General features: G+C 42.4%; 2 protein-coding genes across 3 annotated transcripts in view; both read right to left on the bottom strand.

Moving 5' to 3' along the window:
* Nucleotides 1-2,871, bottom strand: part of mcama (melanoma cell adhesion molecule a) — an 84,950-nt gene extending 82,079 nt beyond the window's left edge. For both annotated transcript variants that reach the window (XM_080780112.1, XM_080780113.1), the window contains exon 1: nt 2,782-2,871. In XM_080780112.1, the coding sequence (XP_080636238.1) occupies nt 2,782-2,842 (61 nt within the window). In that variant the 5' untranslated portion in view covers nt 2,843-2,871. The remainder of the gene's footprint in view (nt 1-2,781) is intronic.
* A 1,409-nt stretch (nt 2,872-4,280) lies between these two features.
* LOC308327281 (transmembrane protein 120A-A-like) overlaps nt 4,281-23,213 on the bottom strand; it is a 43,123-nt gene continuing 24,190 nt past the window's right edge. The window contains exons 12-13 of the mRNA XM_080780582.1: nt 6,847-6,947; nt 4,281-4,408 (exon numbers count right to left, since the gene is read on the bottom strand). Coding sequence (XP_080636708.1) covers nt 6,861-6,947 — 87 coding nt within the window. The 3' untranslated portion in view covers nt 4,281-4,408; nt 6,847-6,860. The remainder of the gene's footprint in view (nt 4,409-6,846; nt 6,948-23,213) is intronic.

Below are 23,213 nucleotides of genomic sequence, written 5' to 3' on the forward strand. Positions count from 1 at the left end.
AAATAATCTGTGAAACAAATAAATGATTGTTGTCTACAGATTCACAGGAGCAAAAAGTTATTGCCTTAAAGAATGGCACTTTCCAACTTGGCACTCCATAACCAACTGGAAGTGGCTGAGGTTGCGGACCTCTACTTTCCTGCCTGGCTCAATGCTGGCCGGGCCTTATAGGAGAACTACAGCAGCACCAGTCGGAGGCCACACACCTGGAGCTAGTTTTGGACCAGTAGAGCACTTTGCAGAAAAGGGGCTATGTTATAATTCCTCCCCGTGTGGTTGACTACGGGCAGGAGAGACCTCATGCATACTGGAATAACTGGCTTTTGGGATTGGACCTCTGCTGATTCAGTCAGCCATAACTCATAAGTCTGTTGGCTGACCAGTCAGCCAGAAAGTCACCAAAGTGGAACCATGGGGTGGCCAGGCAGTTCATCCAGTCAGAGTGCATACCGCACAGACACCCTCTCTATCTTCCTGCCTGCCTTTCTGCATTGGGCTGGGCAAGGGCAATAAAGCACAAATGTCATAAAATAATCTTTAGAATTGGGCCCAAACAAGTAGATAGATAATTACATGCCTCGCATGGGCCCGGCTTTTTGTTCTTTTCAGTTGTGTTGTTTTGATGTTTTCACAATAAAAGCCCCCTGGCTGTTGCTCAACAGGGAACAGCATCGCTTGTATTCATGTTTCAATACTGTTCAACAACACTGTTCTTACAAGGCTTGATACTCTGCCCTTTCCCGTTGCACTATACCACCAGAATACAAATGGCAAACATACAGTATTTAGGATCAATAAAAGTCAGTCTACATAAACTGAAGTATATATATGGATTTCTTATCATCTTTAGGACTGATTTCCATGCGGGAGCAATGCTTTTAGTCAGAAATTGTATTTGAAGTAAGTGCTCTCATGATGTATTAGGGAGTCGATGCTTTTTCTAACAATGGTTGTTTTTGAAGGCTTCTCAAAGGACCAGGGTCTCTGTCGCTGTGGTCAATAGCTTAATCCAAAAACAGACGGATTTACTCAGTCTGCGACAGAGGCGAGGAGGAAATGAGGATTACATGGACATGACCCAATTAAGGCACGGTTAGGCAAGGAAAAAAAGGGATTTAAGCTAAAAAGAGGGCTAAGGGGAGGCTGGAGTGAGCACTGCCCTTCCGAGGTGTTAGATGCAGGGTAAGGTTTCATTCAAGCACAATTAATGTATAATATATATATATATATATATATCTCACACACACACACACACACACACACACACACACACACAACTAGAACAGTGAAAACAGGAGGAACTGTATGGTTGAGGGCAGCAGTAGTAAATTATCAAGTAATCAGGTAAATTGAATTCAAGTGCTCCAGTATTATATTCTCTCATCAATATAAAACCTAAGCTACCCATCATAAATATGCATGCTGCTGATGGGAGAAGCTATACTATTTTCAGAATTGTAGCATCACAGATTGGGGAAACCCACCAGGCCACCAGCAAGCACTTCATAACAACACATTATCCTATTGCTCCAATGGCATAACTGTCAACACCAGCCACACATGCTTCTCGAGTGAGAAGTGAGTTACACCGACATTGGTGACATACTGTCTGTATGTCACTTAAGAAGTGGCTGAATCAGAATTGTTCTGCAAAAAGTCTACACACAGATATTTCCCTAGCTGTAGACATTATTGAGAGTAAGCGTTTTAACGATATTAGTCTCCATGAAGACGTGCTGTGGTATTAACATTCCAAACGTGGCCAACACAAACAACCCGCAATGGCAAACGCTTAGAAAAGTCATCATGCCAGCCACGCTCTCTCCATTGTGCAACAGGAGACCCACTGTCGAAACAGCAAATGCGACCTCTGGCGGCACATAATCCGACAGGTCTCTAATGTCCGTGTAGCACGGGTACCACTATTCTTCTTAATCCAAGCAATTTAATCAAGATGTGGGATACTGTAAGAACGTAGCTACTATTAATAGTATAAAAACATTTATTTAAAAAAACAAGATAGCGTTTAGGCTACTTGTAATTGGGGTTTCCATATAATTAATAGTCAAGAAATAAAAATACATAATACTTAAGGCTATCATCTGGCGGTTACACTTACAGTCAAATTATGAAACTCAAGTCTGGTGTGGTAGTTGCGTTGTTGTTATGCACAAAAGACAATCATGACATTAACGTCCAATGGCGCATTTGTGATAGTAAGACTTCAATTAAAGTTAATTAGGCTTAATTTTGTACCAACTGCACACGGGAGTTCAAACGAACACATTTTGTCATGTGAAATGATTAGCCTACTGTAAAAACCTGAGCTTATAAAAGATAGAATGTAGTGTTTATAAGACGGTCAACTTTAAGGCAGACTAGAACTAAGAACATCATGAAGTTGACGCTACTAAAATGTGAACAAAATCAATTTGTTCGAGCGCCACTTTGCACATGAGGAGGGTCGCAGTTCAAATGTACTAAACAAGAGACGATGAGTTAAAAACCAACAATTTAGTCATTAATGTGACGAAAATATATCACACTGTTTCCTTTAGAAACAACAAAACAAATATGTATCAACAACAACACGGTCGTGTCGCAGGCATGCAGCATCCTCCAGACAAAAACACGCTGCGGTTCACTTCACTGCGACACGCGCGCATCTTATCCCATTGAAACTGGCAAACTGCGCGAAAGTATACGGCTCCAAAACTTTACAACAACAAAGTACACTTTAAATCGCATTTGGTTTAATTTCCTGTCCTGTACTGTACTCACCACTGCAGGTCAGGGAACACACGTGTAGAAGGAGAAGAAAGGCATGATGGTTGAAAGCCATGGTGTTGATGTTATGTTGTTGCTGTAGTACTCTCCTAGATACAGTGCACAATGAAGTGGAGGTAGAGAGACGGAGGCAGTGTGGTGAGAAGAGAGGAGAGAGGAGGGAGGGAGGGAGGGAAGGAGGGGGGTTAGGAGCAGTGGTGGAACAAGTACACCAAGACATTTTGCAATGTATGTAGAAATACTCTAGCTGTTACAAGTAAAAGTTAGGAATTCAATATGTACTGAAGTATAAAAGTATTGGACTGCATGGTATTCATTCATATACAGAATGTCCCATCATTTCAACTTTTCAAATGCATAAACAAGTGAGCTTGTAGATCGACTATTTTCAAATGGCTGAAAAGTATAGGGCTGAAATGGTAATGTATGTTTGGTTTTGTTTTGTTTTGTAACAATAATACAAATCTTCAAAGTAATTAGAAGGCTAACTAGTTAACGAGTTTTCAAATAATTGTATAAAGGCAAACAATATTTGCTCTGAGATGTAGTGGAGTAGAAGTGAAGAAAAAAGTAAAATAAAATCAAAATTGTATAGTTACCCTCCACCACTGGATAGGAGGAGGGTCGACTTGCACAAAAGTCAAGATACGTCGCGCTGTTAAGCTTGTCGATCAGTTCTTTTTGGAAAGCGACATGGTTGAACGACGAAATATAATTCTGGCTTAAATTAGGCTTCAGTCTGGAGTTTTTCTTTTGGCTCTGTAGGAGAGAAATTTGAGGGGAGGGGGTCAAACTCTCTGGATGTGTTTTCATGGTAGAAATGTCCTGTGCACCAGTACTAGGCGGCTACATCATCTCATTCCTGTTAAATGGTATGCATGCATAGGCCTTTAGACAGCAGGCTAGCTGCAAAGGTGGGTTTGCAACATGAACCTACAGGTATTAGGAGAACACAGTCACAAGTTTCACAACCATTCCAGTGATCCACTGCTAAATATCACTTTAGGAATTCTGAAATGCAGATACTAGTCCTGTCAGGCATACTAGATCAGAAGTGGGTCGAACAAAAACAGACAAAACACTATCTGATAAGGGAATATAAGAACCCGACATAGTTTTCGCAACGTGGTTTATAAAGGAAGCTGTGTGGCACCACAACACAATAGTTAGACATGTGTAGTAGCGCAGGCTACTCTGCCCCACAAACATTTCTTGCTTGAAACTTCTGTGGCCAGTGAAAGACAAAATAGCCTAATTTCAGGCCCGTGGCAGGATTTCCCCTCAGCGTGTAACCTTATATCCCTCGATCCCCCTGCACCATGTCTCCACAGCTGTAGGCTGATGTATGGAGGGGCGTCTGGACGTCTGTTCCAGCCAGGCTCCACTACAGGGTGCCTCTCACTTGCAGCTGTTGGCCCAAGAAGTGGAAGTCAAACTAAGTCACTGATGGAACTGCGGTGCCTGCTGTGAGTCCAGTGCAATCCCCAAAGTGTGGTGTGGTGGTGGTGGCACAAGTTCCCACAAACACGCTAACTGTAGCGCCTTTGAGTCCAGTGTGTAATCCCAGAGGTTGGTGGCAGTGGCACAAGTTCCCATCAACACGTTGAAAATGCAAATAAGCCTATAGATCAAAAGATAGAACAGCCATAATGTGACATGGTTTTGGTACTGTGTAGACCAAGAACATTGTTATTTGTGGAAGGAAATTACCCACATGTACCCTTGTCCCAATTCTGGGGTGACCATTTGGCCAAACAATAATAACAACATAACGCAGCACATTGTGACATGTTGTGAGCTTCTAGATCGGCTTGGTGTACTCGAGGGAAAAAAAGGAGGTGGTCAAGTACAGACATGGTCCACAGTCAACAAAGTATAGGGTTTAAGTGCAGGTTAAAATGTGAAGAATGGGGATCATTTGTCTGTCCTGATGAAGGTCTAATCGACCGAAACGTCGACCTAATAAAGAGCAACATTTTGGCAAGTGTCTGACAGTGTGCGGGACCTTTTCTTTGTTTTTCAAAGATACGCTTTTTAAAGAATGGGGATAATACCTGCAGAATTATCATTTGAAAATGTCACAAATATATGGCTGCACTTTAAAACTTCTGTTACATCTGAGACATGTTAAATATCAAAGGATCTGTGGCGAGCATACTTGTGGCTTTCTCGTAAGTCTAGTAACAACATTTCAAGACACTGTGGTTTGTTATTAACATTACAACGTCCAGAATTTCCCCCTCGGAACTCAGGGCTAGCCAGCTTGAAGGTCAAAGAAAATCTGAGGGCTACATGAAACGCCTTTGAAACAACCCGTGACTCCAAACCGAATCAAACATCTTCTCTCCCTCCTATGATGGAGAGGGAAGAGAAACAGAAAATATATAATCCATCAGTTCCATTACCCCCCCACCCCCCCCCCCCCCCCCTTACTTAGGTTCATGCTATCTTTTTGTTTCATCAGCCAATTTCCCCACCCCCCTTGTTCTGTAATATCTTGGATCCCAGTTGTCTGTTGCACTGTTGTGGCACTGGACGAAGAGCAAACAGAGGGAGGGAGGAGGGAGAGAAAGGGGTGTGACAGTTGGGATTTAATGGTCAAACACCATTAAAGACCACCATGTGTACACACACACACATACACACACACACACACACACACACACACACACACACACACAGTGACAGGACACAGGTGTCAGCTGAAATGCTCCACACACATTTACCAAGTTGACTTTTCCACAAATGATTGTGAACTGTTAAAACAAGCACGATCTTTGTTAACTAAAGAGTAAGCAGACCTAAACAATGGCGTTTGACATTGTATGCAGAATACAGATACAGTAAGAGTATAAGATAGTCTAAGACTTGTTGTGATCAACAAAAACACAAAAAAATCATTGTATTGGTATAATCACGGTGGCCCCTTTTACTTTATGGGTACTGCAGAATTTATAATTAGAAGAATCATGTCATTTTTAAGACATAGGCTACAGCGAAGAGAGGCAGGACAGAATAAATGAACTATAAGGTTAGATATGTTCTTAAGCCCTTGTAATATGTAGATCATCTGATCCAACTATTACCCTTTATAGAGTGACAACACTCCATCTTTGGTACAATACAGTAAAATCTCTGATCATTTTACAGTGCATGGCATCGGCAACGCCTGTCAGCTGGCAGAAGAACAAAGAACTCTCTCCACACAATAAAATGAACCGAGCAGTTCTGAGTGACAGAAAATTTCACAGGCATATTGGTGTTCTACAGAAGAAGAGTCAAACTAACTAATGTCACAGCCTCATGACATGGTGGGACAGCCCCCTCTATATAAGTGTAAACAAAAACTCTTAACAACACTCCTCTGAAACAGGTTGATGACTACAATTATTTGGGTTCATATCTTCTTCCCAAAAGGACTTTCAAACTAGGAAGGGTATGGCCTGGTCAGCCTGCAATGACATGCATAAGATCTGGTCATCCCAGCTTAGTAAGTAAAAATATTTAGGAAGACCATTGAGCTCAGAGACATGGACAATTTCAAAGAAACTAGAGAAACAGTTGGATGGCACCCACCTTCTAATGAGAGCGCAAAATCTGTCTTGGAAGAGCCACCCATCGACTAATCTAACGGCAACCTTCCCCGTGTTTCTTCACTAGTCCGATCCAGAAGAACACAGTTTGCCGGCCACTGCTACAGAGCTGACAATGAGGTTATATCTTCCCTTGCTTCTGATGATGATAAGTATAAAGCCTGGTCACATTGAGGCGGAATGGTGTATTTTACGCATTGTCGGCCATTTTTGCTGTTTGTCTTACATGAGTTCCAAGAAGTTCCCAGAGTGAGAACAGTAAGTATAGAGCTTAAGTGGTTACATGGTTGATATTGCATCTTATTGCATATCATTATTATTTGTGAATAATATTCACAAATATAAAAAAATATACTTTCATATATTATATGAAAATATTGTTTTTTATGTAGGTCACCCACCCTGCTAAGGCAACAGGCAAGATACATTAGTAATAGTAGGTTTTGAACACTTGTTTAAAACCTACCTTTATGTTTTTAGCTAGCCTTGGAGGGAACTCCCATCCGTGACCTTTCCTGGGATTCCACTTGTCTGTCTCCTTTTCAGATGTTCTTCTAAATGGTTGATCTGAGGGAAAAAAGCAAAGCACAGGTGGATGGCATACTTTACTCTCACACAAGTATTAAATATTGAGAGCAGTGATGATTGACAGCATATTTGCTGTATTTGTTCAGAATCAGATTTCCAAATATTAGCTCGGGTGTTCAATACGCAAATCGATTTTGACCCTGGGCGTTTAAAAGGAACAAGTCGGCTATTTGCAGCAGGCTTTTATATATTTTTGCACTGACCTGCACCGGCCCATTATTTGTCAGTTTAGATTTGTGTGTAGCACATTGTTGGCTATTAAAAAATAGCAGATATACAAGCTCATAGCGCGGCCCGAAGATCTGCTACGAAAGATTATGAAAATGTGTGGAAATGTTTGATATATATTACTTTAAAGCAAACCTTTTAAACTCAAATCTTTGCTTCTGGGGGCCCCTGGACACGCAGTAAAGACCGTCGTGATCGGGAGTCGAACCCGCGGTACACTGCCAGACTGGACTCCCAGCCAGGGGCCGCTGAATCACAGCCCAGGCTGGACAAAACTGTTTTTAAGGTAGACCACACCAATGCAACTGAATGAGTTGCATTGGTGTGGTCTACCTAAAAAAAATGTTTTGTGACCAGAAGCAGGAAGCCTATCCCCACCGGCCATAAAAACGAATGACCAGAGGCAGGGATATCAAAAGAGGAAGCATGGGTGTCCCCCCCCAGCAAATCAAACCCTGGTTATACTGGTCTGGTGGTGATATTTCAAAGTGAAGAATTTATGACAGAATTCCGTCTTGTCAAGATTTATATATGAGGAAGAGATTCCTTTACATTAGAGAAATATATCATGTAAAAGTGACAGCATCATGTTCTGGCATCCTGTCTCTGCAAGTAATGATTATTCTTGGACAGAGATCCTTCTTATCTTTATTGCAATGGCCTGCAGCTCATTGGCCTTCATGGACTCTTTCAAAGGCTTTCAGAACATATTCTCCATATTGACATGAAAGAAAGCCATGGAATCTTGTAATCACTGATGTTCTTTTAGCTGTGGGACCCCTAGCCCCATATGTGCCCTCTATCCCTACGCTCATTCTGTAGCTCCGAGATGAGGTCACACCCTGGGCCCCTCCCACTGCGGTTCAGAAACGGTGTTTCCACGCTTCTTACCCTTTTCTCCACAATGGGCCAAAAAGCTTTTACACTAATTAAAACTTAGGATCGGCCAAGAAAATCCATGTTACACGAGCGTTTACAGCGGTTGTCTAGTCAGCCGCTTCCAGGAAGTCGTGCGTGTGCGCGTGCGTGAACCGAAGTCAGTCGGAAAATCTAATTCTACTTTCGACCGATCCTAAGTTTGAATTAGTGTAAAAGATTTTTGTCCGTTCACTTTTTGGATTCATTGTGCAGAAAAGGGTAAGAAGCGTTCCTTGTGGAAACATGTGCCATTTCTGAACTGCGGTGGGAGGGGCCCATGGGGTGTGACCTCATCTCGGAGCTACAGAATGAGCGTAGTGCTGAGGGAACATACCCCCACTGGGGTCCCATAGCCCCACCCCCACTATGGGACCCCATGCTGCAAAGTACTGTAGGTTAACTTCTGGATTGGAGGTTAGGCTATAGATGGAGATTCTTTTGTATAATAAAAAATATGACAGCATTCTGGAGGAGGCCACATTAAAGGATGAAACCATGGTAAGTATTTCTATATAATTTTAAAAGGATTGTGATATCCTTTTAGCATACTGTAATTGTGCTTACCGTTTGCAACTTGTTTAAAATATGGTATCCAATAAATCAATAAATCAATCAATCAATCAAAACCTGTCATGAGGTCAGACTTTAGTTCAATGGTTTACTGGTCCATGCTCCCAAAGTGGAGTTGAGGATGTTCACAGGTTACATTGCAGACAAACTGAATATTCTGAACAATCTTTTAAACTAATCGTTTTAATTTAAATGTTAATATGGAGCCATTTTTAGAAACTGAATGGTTTATTTCTCACCTAAAATGTTATCAGAAACGGTTTTGTGATAACACTGCGTGGGCTGCTTCTCAAGGTCAGGATCCTCCCCTTCCATCTGTTCCTTTCTACACTGTGTGTTATTGTTAACCCATTTAAACACCCGTACACCAGTGACATCATCGTTAGGCAATTATTTTTTACAAAAATGTTTAGATTTTTATTATTGTGAGAATGATGGCTTCCATTTTCGCATTGCAACTTTTCAGGACTAGAAAGCCTGCAGTTTCTATTAGCTTGGATTCACCATTGATGATGTCACTGGTGGACAGGTTTCTGAACTGCCCACAGCCCTCCAATGAGACACAGACTGAGTAGGAAAGAAATGTGGCATTTTATGATGATTATTAGTGAGGACAGTCAACAAATTATTGGCTTAGGAAGGCCTCAAAAACGAAACAAAAATCTGTATGAATTCAAGGCTTCAAGTTCATAGGCTGTGTGATATGATAGAACATCTTTTTGAGTGAACTACTCTTTTAAAGGCAGAAGATTGAAAATGAGGCTAGAGGTGAGCGTCACAGTAAGACACCACCAGACACTGAAGTTTTCGCAGCTTTCACAGGCCACATCTCCAGGTCAGTGCTCAGGAGGAACAGTCCTGTCTTCTGCAGTCTCTCTTCACTACCTCAGCCAACATGTTGCTTTTCTTCAGAACTGATCTTGGGTTAAAGATCTCTCTGCATTGTGGAGTCCCTTCTGATCCGCCTGATGCCAACAGCCTTTAATTAATACAGCCCAGACAGTAGCTGTGTCACTTCAGTCCATACAGACAGAACAGCAGAACTGTTCTTGGTCCAGTTGAACTCCTTGCTGTGCCATTAACCCATTATACTCAGTGCAGACTAACTTTTGGTTTAATTTCCTCAGAAATCATGACATCAGAGGTTATTATAGTTCTGTGTGTGGATAGCGGTGTGTTTAATTGTGAGTTGAACATGGTTAAAGAGATCCACCGCCTCATCATCTCAACACACACACACACACACACACACACACACACACACACACACACACACACACACACACACACACACACACACACACACACACACACACACACACACACACACACACACACACACACACACACACACACACACACACACACACACACACACACACACACACACACACGTGTCGTGTGGCAGAGATAATTAATATACAGTACAGTCAGTGGTTCTCATGTGCTGTATGCAGGGATTACGGTTTGATCCAAGCAGAGTAAAGCTGCCATTGGGGAATCTAAGTAGAGTATAGTTAATGGTTAATCCCCCGAGTGTCCCATCCAAGAGAAACGGATGTTGAGGGAGGAATAGAACCACATGTCAAGCTGAGTGTAGAAAACCATGCTTCTAATATACAGTGACTTCAGACTTCTGCTAAAACCTTCATACATTTTTACAAACTTGAAGGATGTTGGCGGCTAGGAGGCAGAAACTTGGCATTTGGCTCGTTATGACACAATTCTATCTGCTCTGGCTTGTAACGTCTTGCCACATTATAATAAATGTATATGTTTGATCATCTTGACCGTGTGCCTTTGGCAGAGGAACCAAGCCACAGCGGTGGGTAGTGGCATCTTGCTACACTAGCACCTGAACATGAATCTGATGACAATTAGGCGAAGGGACACAGAAGGCTCCCCTAGGCGACATACAAGTGTCCTTTGAGGACAGCAGGAAATATCCTATATGAGATCCAGTGGTTTGGGTAGAAGCAGTGTCCACGGGGGGCCCCAGCACTGTCCCCAAGGGCCAGACACCCGACCCCTCCCCAGCAACAGCTGAAGTCAACGCTGGTGCCTGGGAAGCAGCGCATCATCCACTGCAGCCAACTGCCTGTGGCTACTGGCTATAGTGACCCCGCCAAGGAGGCACCATCATGACCCTGCTGTCACTCTAAACAACTATACTGGCTAGTGGCTACCAACTAAGAAAGCCTGTTTCTTCAGGAACAGTTGTGTGTAATGTTATAATCTAAATGTCTCTGTACGTCTGTCTGTACGTACGTGTGTACGGCTGTAATCCACGTAACTCGAGAACCGTTCTCCCCACAGGGAGTGCAGTGCCTGGTGTCGAGTCGGTCGGACCCACGGTTGTCCAGAACCTCCACAAAAGGCCTCTGCACGGGCTCTGGACAGGGCCCAAAACATGATCATCAGGTACTATGATTATACTGGAGGAAGATTGTTTAAAAGAAAAAGTGTACAGAAAGTGTTACAATTTAGTTTTTGAGTGGTGCAACCACTCCTTCAACCAGCAATGCCCGTGTACACCTATGTATGTCTTCACCTATGTATGTATGTGTTAATGAGCACCAGTATGAGTACCAGTAGGGGCGCTGTTGTGCCATGCAGAAACAGAGAGAGAGAGAGACTGTTAGTGTTGCCTGCTAATGAGAGAGATAGAGAGGGGAGGAGGGGGGGTGAGTTGCAACACTCGGTTCACACAGGTGTGATTTTTATTTTTATGTGGCCACACTCACCAGTTACCTGGTTTTCACCTTAGCACCACCCACCCATGATAATGGGGGAGGGGTTAGGGTAGGGGATGATTTTAGTGTTAATGTTAACTATGTTAATAGACAGAAAAATACAAAACTATGGCACTCCATCTTTAATTATAATATTTTATCAATCATTAGCTTCCATATTTCATGAAAACTACGAGCTCTATAGGAATCCAAATGATTTATTTTGTATGACCCTTAAAGGAAATCAAACATTTCATTATTCGTATTGGTCTGTGCGTTTATGGTTAATTCCTTTGGAGCATTGATCGTCATTGGGTTATTTCCATTTTGATTAATTTACTAGAGTGATGGCCCAGGCGGTGGCGTAACCGTCTGGGCACCCGACTGGTAATCCAGTCGCAGTGTGCCGCGGGTTCGACTCCCGAGCCCGACACGGCCTTTACTGCATGTCTTCCCCCATCTCTCTCCCGTTTCCTGTCAGCCTACTGTCTGTCCCTTCAAAAAACCAATAAAAGGCGTAAGCCGCAAAAAGAAATCTTAAAAAAAAAAAAATTACTAGAGTGAATCGGAACAGATCCTGATCCATTCCATGCACCCCTCTAAAGTGACTACCACATCATTCAGCATGAAATCCAAGCGGATTCTGGGCGGGGAAGAAATGTGAATGGTGGAACTTTAATTCATGCTCCTCAAGAAAATGAAATATGTGAAATTGGGGTGGGAAAATTAACTAAAAATTGATTTTAAAGGAGAACTCATGTGTCTACTCAGATTTTAATTAGATTAATCGCAGCTTAATAATGAATGAATCATGATTAAGCACCATTTGTAACTGCTCATTTTCTTAAATCTGTCTGTCTGTCTGTCTGTCTTTTCTCTCTCTCTCTCTGGAGCTGACGTCCTCTATTGTCTTTCCTTGTCAGTATAAGCCAGCCATTCAAATTGTTCCGTCCAATCACAGTGCCAATTTCCTCAAAAATGGCACCAATACCATACATTTTTCCCGTCCTCATTACTAAAATTATTAGTTATAAGATATATATTCTAACTAAAAGTATTAGTTATAGGCTATATATTATTCAGTCATGTGATCAAACCAAACCGGTTGGCTACGATTTATTTGATTTGATTTTTATTTAACCTTTATTTAACCAGTAAAAGCCACATTGAGACTAAAGTCTCTTTTACAAGTGTGAACTGGCCAAGAGAAGAGGCAAAAAATGTTACACAGCTCTGCCAGTAACGACAAATACAAGACAAACAGGTACAGACACAGTACCCACTACTAAGAAGCTCAAGGACAAACAATGTCTCATGACCAATAAAGGCTAAAAACTCAGCAACAAAATGTGCTAATAGGCCTACACTAATAAAAAACTAGAGAAACATTTGCTATACGTCAAAGCAGGTGCAGTGTCTAGGAAGTGTGTCCATGGTAATCGTTATCAAATTTACTAGGGGGATCAGATTGGCTTCTAAGGTTTGCAGGAGTGGGGCCATTTTGCACAAAATGCCACAAATCCCTGGCGAGGATCTAAGTATACTTTCTTCTTTTTGTTTCCTTTTTTGAGAATGCCAACGTATAACCTATAGGCAGGTGTACTATTTATTCACATTAGTTTAATTTAAAATAATGATTTGCCTTTAAGTGGTTAACTAGAAGATAGATGGCATTGACAAGCATGTAGACTTGAAACCACCACAGCCTAACCAGTCCCATGAACCCATGAAACACACACCAACTGGCTGCTTCCACCAGCTATAAGCCCCTTGAACCAGAACTGGTTTGATTAGCTTCAGTATCCACGACGTCCACTTTGCCTGGGGTGAGATTCAACCCAGATTGGGAGCAGAGTGTGTCACCACAGGGGTGTCAGACGCAGCCAAGACGAGAACCAGTGGCTGTAAAGGTGAAAATCTCAAAACATGGCATCATTACCATAGAAACAAGCTCTGCCAGTCTCTGGGAGAAACTCCCATGGGGAAGGTCTCTTTTTCTTTTCTTTTCGTTATTTATTTTTCTTTTTCACAAATGAGAAGAGTGCTTATAGATCACTGGAAGAACCAGACAACATTGGAATAAAAACATGGTTGTGTTGTTTGGACAACATGAAGATGGACAGGTGTCTCTGATCAGACACCGCTACACTAAAATGTTTCACAACGGGTCAATTCTGTCAGATCAGTTAAGTTCAGGATTAGTCAAATCAAAAAACTATGCCCCACCACTGCACAAGGACCTTCGACAAACGACCCCCCCCTCCCCCTCAGACAGGACAGACAGATATAGAGAGCTCTATGGGCATAAAAGGAATACAGGCAGACAGTCAGATATCATCTCTATATATGGGCACAAACGGGACACAGACAGACAGACAGGACAAGACAAGACAAGACAAGACAAGACAGTTAAAATGGGTGTTATGACAACGGATATACCGGGTATTGCATACTAGGGAGGGGTATGCATTCACGATGTTCATTGTGTATCGTTCCTGGTGGCTGACGGACACGTACAGGTCTAATAATAAATTAGGCTCTCAAAATAATGTGGTTTAAATCCCAGTGTGTTCAGTGGCAATTTTTTGAATGGATCACTGTTGACCAACCCTGTGACCCCCTGCTGTTGTTGGCCAACTGTCGGCCTGGTGCCTTTCCAGCTCCATGTGCTACCGTGTTCCTTGCTCTAGCTTTTGTGTCGGCTGGAAGCTATTGACAGTCATAGCTGGTGGCCTTGTGTTGTGACAGCCAGGACACAATCAGCACACCAAAAAAATCTGCTCGCTTGCATGCTGAGTGAAACGACGCTTAAAGGGACACTTCACCCTTTTTGCAAAAAAATATATGTTAATGACGTTTAGAAGCTTTAGATCACTTTCCTGGGGGTATTTATGGGTGTAATATGTGGTTTTAGATATTTTAGATTGTAGCAGTGAGCCTGTTGTCTCTGATGTCATGGACACTGGTCTCACTACCTTCCTGGACTACAATTCCCATAATTAATTGGTGCATTGGTGCACCTTGTGGATAGGGGGGAGAGCTGTCTTACTGAGACAACATGTAGTCCAGGAAGGAAGTGAGCCCAGTGTCCATGACATCAGAGACAACAGGCTCACTGCTACAATCTAAAATATCTAAAACCACATATTACACACATAAAGACTCCCAGGAAAGTGTTCTAAAGCTTCTAAACGTCATTAACATATATTTTTTTGCAAAAAGGGTGAAGTGTCCCTTTAAGATCAGAAGACGACTGTCAAGATCTTCCTCCATCCCCAGATCTCTCCAGATTTGTCCTGTACAGGCATTGAGGTTATTTGGTGGGTGGGTGGGTGGTTGATCCAACAAATGGGCTTGGGGTCGGCGTGACCTTATTAAGCGCCGCATGTTACGGTAACACATGAGAGTGCTAGGTAACCTTGAGACATGGCCATGGTCAGTGCAGGGAGTTAATCATGGAACGTGCTGTCCTCTGCAGTCTGCTCTGCTGTAAGGAAAGCAAGTCAGACCCTTTGAAATCAGGAACAGCATTGATACAATGTACACTGTCTCTTCTGCCCACCGGTCTCACTACCAAACACAGGAAGACGAAAAGCCAAACATCTCTCCCACTCTCTCTACAAGTACAGTACACACACACACTGCAAGACTCTTTCTTCGCCTTTGATGAGGCCTGCTTGTTAATTAATTCCCTTCCTTTTCATGTTTGTACGTGGTAAGAATTGTCAATTTATTGCAATTCAGTTCAGTTTTCACTTTTTGTGTTGAGATATTTGTATGTACACTGTACTGCATGTATTTGTATATATTATTATCGTTCACTACCATTAGCTTCCATATTTATTGTGCATACCATACCATATTGAGCAGTAAATTAACCGAGTTGATTTATTTTGCATGCCTCCCTGGAATGAAAATCAAACATTTCATTCTTCCGACTGTAGGTTGGTCGGCGCATTTATGGATATTCCCTTTTGAGTATTGATCATTATTCAATGGGTTATTTTTATTACCATTTTGATTCATCTACTAGAGTGAATGCAGGCCCAGTCCAGTCCACCCCGCTATAGTGATTACCATTTTATTCACCATGAAATCCAAACCGAATCCGGGCAGAGGGGAAATACAAAGGATGGAACTTGCCACATTTCAAAGAACTGTCCGAAATGTTCCCCTTAATTTAATTTTATTAGATTACAACCACGTGATCTAGAACCACTTCACCATAGTGTGTGCGCACGCGCATGCGTGCGCGCGCGTGTGTGTGTGTGCAAGCGAGCAGGTCTGTTAAGAGTGAATGAATGGGGGGGAAAGACAGGGGGCCCTCCGGTGGCTTATGGGGGAGGGGTAATGACTCCACCTCCATTAGTCAGCCCCAGTGACAAGGTCTGCCCTGAAGGGGACCGTCAACACCACTCTGACCTCCCCAGAAGAAGCGTTACCATGGCCACAGGACGCCATAATTAACTAATGAATCACGGCGGTGCACCTCAGCCCTCAGACACATCAGCGTCTTGTTGGATGGATGGAAGGAGGGATAAAAAAAGGGGGAGAGTTCAACCGGATTTATCGTTTGTCGATCTCCAAGCTCACAACACTTCAAGGATGCACCGGGTTGTGAGCTTGTAGATTGGGTACTTTTGGTGAGTGACACCTTCGTGCGATAAAGTATAAATTAGGCTATAGTAAGGGAGGGAGGGGCCGGGCCTACACCCGACACAATAACTAGCATGGGTTTGAAGATGGAGAGGCAGGCCCTTACCAAAGGGGGACCCAGGTGGCCAATTGTCCCCAAATATACTGCATAAAAATTGGGTCACGGCACCTCTTAATCATCGGTAGACACATCCATGCTTCACATTCATTTTTTCCCTCTTCTGTGATCATATTACACTGCACCTTCTCAAAGCGGTCATTATCAATTTTCTCTTCTCATTACAGAGAGAGTGAAAATAGAGTTGTTCCTAAACGCCCGGAGGGCCCCGGCGTAGAGTGAAAATGCCCTGAACTACGTTCACATGGTCTGTGGTTTGAGACGTTTGTTCTACATCATATGCATTTTCAAGTACCCAGAGCTGCACAAATTAATTTAGGTAGGAAACTAACAAACAAGTAATGTAGCCTAATAAAAAATAACAAAACACAAGCTGAAATATCAGTGTGATGGGAGACCACCATAAAAGTCTTTCCACACAGTAAAATCCAGGATTAATTTAAGAACCATATTAACCCTGGCGTCCCTATTTTGGGCATGTAATTATAGAAGAAAACCTTCAAACATAAAAAACTACTACTACTACTACTACTTACAACTCACAAACTAAACGCATCACATCATGTATATATCGGCTTGTAGATTGGCTATTTATTGTACGATGAAGTATATTTGTACCTCAAAGCGTTCCACAGGAATTCCAGAGATCCAGTTTTCCACTTAGAAGACTACAGTATACAGTACTTCAGTACTAAAGCAAGACCACGTAAAATGTTGTGAGATATTTCAGACGTTCATATTTCTTGGCAAAAATACACAGAACAGAATTCATGGACGACTAACCCCTGGTCCTACTTCTTAGATGTCTACATGTGTTCCGTGGTCCCTGTGATAGTTCATTTACACAACGAGGGCGTGAGTTGCCTCCAGGCAACTCTGATAAGGCAGTTTAGAGCCCCCCATCCCCGCACACAGGACAAGGGCAAACCATTTGGTTGTTTTGGCCCTGTGCACATGGACCGAGAAAAGCAATTACAGCTCAGCTGTTCTTCAGCGGGGGTGCTTTTCACTGGCCCACTCTGCAAAATAGTGCAAGGGCATGACAACATAAAAACTATGTATTTTTAATGATTTTCTTACCACCCGAGTAGCTTTTCTCACACACACACACACACACACACACACACACACACACACACACACACACACACACACACACACACACACACACACACACACACACACACACACACACACACACACACACACACACACACACACACACACACACACACACACACACACACACACACACACTGATATGAGAAACTATAGTTTTTGATTTCAGTACAAACTGTGTTTTTGTTTTTTAGAACTGTGTTTCCCAAACAATGGGAATTGGGACCCATTTTTATGAAGAGAAAACTCCATTATTTCAAAAATCAATACAAAAATTATCATTTTTCCATTAATGTAAAGAAGAAGATCTACAAGCTCACAACGTGTCACATCGCGGCACGGCCTGCGACTTTGTCTTTAAAAATCATTACGGCGCTTTATCGCCTCATTCAGCACACCCTCACTCCCCAAAATGCATAGTGACTTGTTATAATAATCGTATAATCGCACAGAATAAACGCTCCTGGTGTGTATACAGACCTTTAAGTGCACGGTTCATTCATCAAGTTTCTGTGTATGTTTGGGTCCCATGCAGGGAGACATTAGATTTCCCTTTTGGGTCTTTAAACAGAAAAGGTTTTCGAATTCGAACCCCTGCTTTAGAGAAAAACCTTTTTTGTGCCGAGAACCCCCAAATTGTACTTGGCCCGCGAACCCCGATCTGAAAAGGTTTTGTGCCAGGGACCCCCAGAAGAGAAGATTTGCGTTAATAAAATTATTTAAAAAAAATCCAAACACGGTATATTTCAAAAACGTTTCAAAAATAGCTGATGTACAAGCTGCAGCACGGACCAAAGGGACATGCTGTGAGCTTGTAGATCTGCTATTCTTGAATAGCCAAAGTATTCAAATAATATGGCTAAAATTATTGTGGTGCTATACAGTATATATTATTAACACATTTGCTGGAAACCCCCTGTGACCCCACTTTGAGAACCCATGCATTAGAGGCCTGAGGTACCAGTTGTTCCCATCGTCAACAATCGCACCCAGTAAATCTGACTGAACACCCCAGGTGCTATCTGAACTCCCAGTGGTCTTGTAAAAAAAAAAAAAAGTAAAAGCGCATGTTATACAATACACTCAATATTATGAGCTTTACATATAGCTTTAGTGTTTAGCACTGTGAATATTTTGAATAATGAATACATCATGTATCTAACAACATTTTCCACGTTGTCTTCATTTTGTCTGCGGCTTCCAGTATTTCCCCTTGTTATTTTCCTTCTTGGTCATATTTGTCTTCAGACAGTCATAACGTATAATCTCCTCAATGGCTTAAGTACAGAGTTGTTTTTTTCTTGGTGAGAAAATGACTGTCGTGTGAATACACAAGTGGTACACCATGAGGACCACAACAAAAGTAGAATGTTTGACTGAAAACCTCTCTTTTGCGAGGGACATGATCAGAGGTGGAAAGACTTTGGTTCGAATATCTTAACCCTACCGTCCCTATGCTGGGCATATCATAACTGGCGAACATTCGGCGAAGATCTGCAAACTATCCACAACAACACAAGGTGAAAGCAATGCGTTGTGAGCTTGTTGACTGGCTATTTCCAGTAAAGACACTTTAGTGTACAGGGGGAAAAAGGAGATGACAAAGTATAGAATCCTGGGGGACCCCGTCACCCCGGTCCATGAAGTACAGTATATAGCCCATTCTGACCTGAGATCAGATCCATACGAGGTTTCCACTGGACACACACTGGTCTGATGAACCCATTCTGACCTGAGATCAGATTCTAAAAATGTCAGTCGTTCTTCGATTTTTCAAAAATAGCAGACCTACAAGCTCGTAGCGCGCCACTCGGTGGCGCGCTATGAGCTTGTAGATCTGCTATTTTTCAATAGCTAAAGCATAACATGATGCTAACACCAAAACGGGTTCCCGGTCAGAATGGGATAGCCAGGGTTTAAATTTAGTAGACGTACTGTTACTTGGCTTAAATATAATAACAGTTACTGTAGAGGCATCTTCATGTAACCAGTGCAATATGAACAACACAGCCCTGCCAACCAATCCATCTCCAACTCAGCGATGCCCTCAATAGATCTGACCATATTTTATTTATGAGAAAGATCTCTCAAAGAAAAGAGGTTCAAAGCCAACTTCAATAGAATCTCCTCCTGACTGGGTAATAGCAGCAGAACCGTGGCTTCTGGAATCCTTAACATGTACAAAAGTACAAAACAAGCTACAGTGAAACCAGAAATATAGAAGGTACATTATTTCTGTAAATGTACAAAAAAAAAACGCTTCTCAATTACAGTAACGAGAGTATAGGCTACTTGAAATTGGTTACTTGAATGTTTTGTGAGGTGTACATTTGGCAGAAAGGGAGACTATTTGACTGTATGAGGGATGGTTGGATGTGCAAATGGGTGTCAGAGAGCCTCTTTTACCACAGTGGGTTTGAAGGAATGCGGGCAGCTGTAATAAGATGGGGCTGTGAAAAGAACAGAAGAATAGAGGACTATAGGATGAGTGCAGCTGTCTGGAACAGGTCTAGAAAGAAAGAAAAACGAGGGAAAAAAAACAACATTATGAAAGGGAACTGGACGGTTTGTCAGGACGTGTTCACACTATCGGTGATACAGCAACACCATCAAAGTAGTTTTCAATGGAAGCAGCGACATGAGGCTACACACTAATGCTAGACACTTGTCGCTGCCAGACTGACGTGATGAGCTACAAAATAGCCTCAACTTGCATTCCAATGACGATTGAAGATAAATCAATCATGTTTTTGTTTCACCATTCCCACTCCCCTTCTCTCTCCCCATAATTCCTGCTCCATTTCGTGAGAGGAAGAAAAACAATTTCTTGCCATTCATTTCACTGTGTTATCTAACCCTACCCTACTCATTCATGTTCAGCGCGGCTAGTTTGAGCAACATTTCAGCGGTGACTCTCCAGCAATGTACTGTACACCAGGCCACACTTGACCATTTTGTAGCGTAAAAAAAAAATAACAACTGTCTCAGGTCAATTTTTACACTTTGTTGCAAATTAATACACTTACATAACTCTGGAATTATCGCACAGCACTGCAGACATGGACCACTGGCTAAAGTGGCTATTGGTTACCAACTGCCCTTGAGGCCACTCCACAACATACCACAATGTCACATGAAGACCCAATGAACATGACGTATGGCTGAGGTCATTTGTCAACAAACACCATATCCACACCCAGGTATGTGAGCAGGCTTGAGATAACAGAACATGATATTTGTTGCCAGTAGGCTTGAGAACATTCAAAAATAGACCTTGAGAAATCTTGAGAAACCCACACTGATTTGAACAATAGAACAATAGTTGATAATGTCGCTACTGGTTTTTGCCATGAACTTGTCTGAACATCTTGTGATCCACCTGTGTTTCTCTGAGAAGCACGATATCAAAAGACGGCGCAGACATGCACTACAAGCACTATAATTGAAGCGTGGCCACTGGCCAGGCCTACCATGAAACGTATTTCACAGAGTCTGGGTTTGTTCCACACGCTACAGCTTGGTTTCAGATAAGCTCATGAGGAGCTAATTTGGGTCCTGCTCAGGAAGTAGATTTTTCAAAAACAGCAGATCTACAGGCTCATAACGCATCGCAAAGTGACACGTTGTGAGCTTGTAAATTAAAAAAAAAGAAAGAAAAATAATTATGATGTAGACTACAGTACCTCTCCCTTTAGGGGTTGTTCTGGTTGTAATGGAAAATGTAAATTAAAAAAACTGGACTTTGGACTTTCTATGTTCTGCAACGTTCCAGGTTATGGAAGGTTGGGCTACCCTTCGTAGTTGAAAAGAGCCACTAGTGACTTGTTAGTGGTTTCTGATTGAATCGTTAAAAGTGACTCCATGGACACGTTGCATCTACAGCTCTATGCTGTGTTGTCACTCAACAGTCGCCAGCAGAAAGTTATTGCTGCTCTAAACTTCTCCAGGATAGTTCTGCTATACAGCTTCAACTTTCAAGCATACAGATTACAGAGACAGAAACTCAAATGTAATTCTGCAATATCATTCCATTTCTGCTACACTCTTTACCATTTGAAGCAAGAAGACATTTTCGTGGGAATGGGTGTTAAAGTGCCTTATTTTAAACCCAGACTATATGGATAACATTGACACCCCCTGAATGCCTGAGGTCTCTATAGGTTTAGGGTGTCACATTTTGTGAGGCTGTGATTACCCTTGAGGTCACAGGAGGTCATTTCCATGTGAAAGTGCTAACTAATGACCAGCAGTTGGAGACACAAGAGCCTCAGATATTCAATTCATGTTATATTTATGATTCTGCCACAAAGATGAAGGCCCTCTAGCAAATTGTATTTAACTGTTGACATTGCATCTACTCCTGATAACGTTCAAGGACAACAAAGTGTTCGATTTAACATTTCGAACCAGGAAATGTCTAACAGTGATTAATAAAGCAACAAACACATGCATGCACGCATACACGCAGGTTCACACTGTTGAGTACAAAATGTATTTGACTGCAATGAGGCTACTCGCTGTATTGTGTGTGCATCGATCGATTGTGAGTGAACTTGAACTTGAGTCAACATGAAACGACCAGGAAACAAAATATATCGTTCCGGTCTGCCAGACTGCTGACGCGTCATTGCACACTGGTGTGCAATGAGAGAAGACTATGATAAATGGTTGGAGTCTCTTTTTGGTAATGTTCCAAAGTCTATCCACTCCCAACATTTCCCAACATTCCCTGCTTGTACCTGTATGAGTAGGTGAGAAATAAATCCCTCTTTTATTTATTTTTTCCCCAAGTCCAGCAATGGAGGTGTGCACAGTCCCATCTGATTGAGTGGGGGATCGTTGAAGAGGTTCCAGGAGGTTCCCAACTAAATTAATATAGCACCAAATCAGTTTAGCCACGTTAACTATTTGAAAATAGCTGATCTGCAAGCTTACTTTTTCACCCAGTGTCAATTATCTAAATTATCTAATTATCTAATCCTGGGCGCTACACTCCCTCTGCCAACCTGGGAAGAGCAACGGACTGACCTCATGCTTCCGTCTGTGCATGAGTATTCCAAGCCGCTTCTTTTCACACAGGGGGGAGTTTCCCCGATTGGACGTAGTGCGTGGAAGGAACACGTTATTCCAACCAGTTCCTTTCCCCTCCATCAGGCTGACCAGAGTGAGGCAGTATAGACTATAGAGAACAGGATTACTGCATGATTTTTGTGAGAGTTTCACGGGGAGAACATGCAAACTCCACACATAAAGGCCCTTTTGCCAACACCACCCAGGGTATGGGCACTGATGCATGGGCACTGATGACACGGAGGAGAGAACACACTCATAGTGCCCACAGCGTCCCCAGCAGGAATCGAACCCAGGACCTTAGCTGTGAGGCGACAGCACTACCGACTGCGCCACCGTGCACCTGAATTTGGTGGTCCTTGACATGAAAATGTTTGAGAACCACCGGTACAGAAACCCATCTTTCTTTGTGTCAAAACTCATTCTGAAAAGGGGATCTTTACTAGCCTGCATGGTTCGCTAGCAATGCCCATTAAAAAAGAATGTTCTGGCTATGGTTGACAAAAGTGCTGTACAGATGAAAACAAAGCATCAATGTATACAACAAATGTGTGCCCACTGGCGACATACATTCAAAACATACATACCGTAGGCTACACGTAAAATGAAATTAACAAGATAGGCTCAGATGTGATTAAAAGCCAAGGAGAAGAAGTGAGTCTTAAGTAAAGATTTAAAACCCTCATAATATTACCCTATATCATAGTGCCGTTGTCCTGTCCTCTCCCTAGGGACGATGCCAGCTGACCTACAGTCGATCACCGTTAATCTTTACTGACAAAACGGTGGCTTAAAATGTGGGTCACACTGACACGATTTCATCAGTTATACATT

The sequence above is a fragment of the Protomyctophum bolini genome, assembly GCF_963924005.1.
Source record: "Protomyctophum bolini genome assembly, chromosome: 13".
Classification (NCBI taxonomy): domain Eukaryota; kingdom Metazoa; phylum Chordata; class Actinopteri; order Myctophiformes; family Myctophidae; genus Protomyctophum; species Protomyctophum bolini.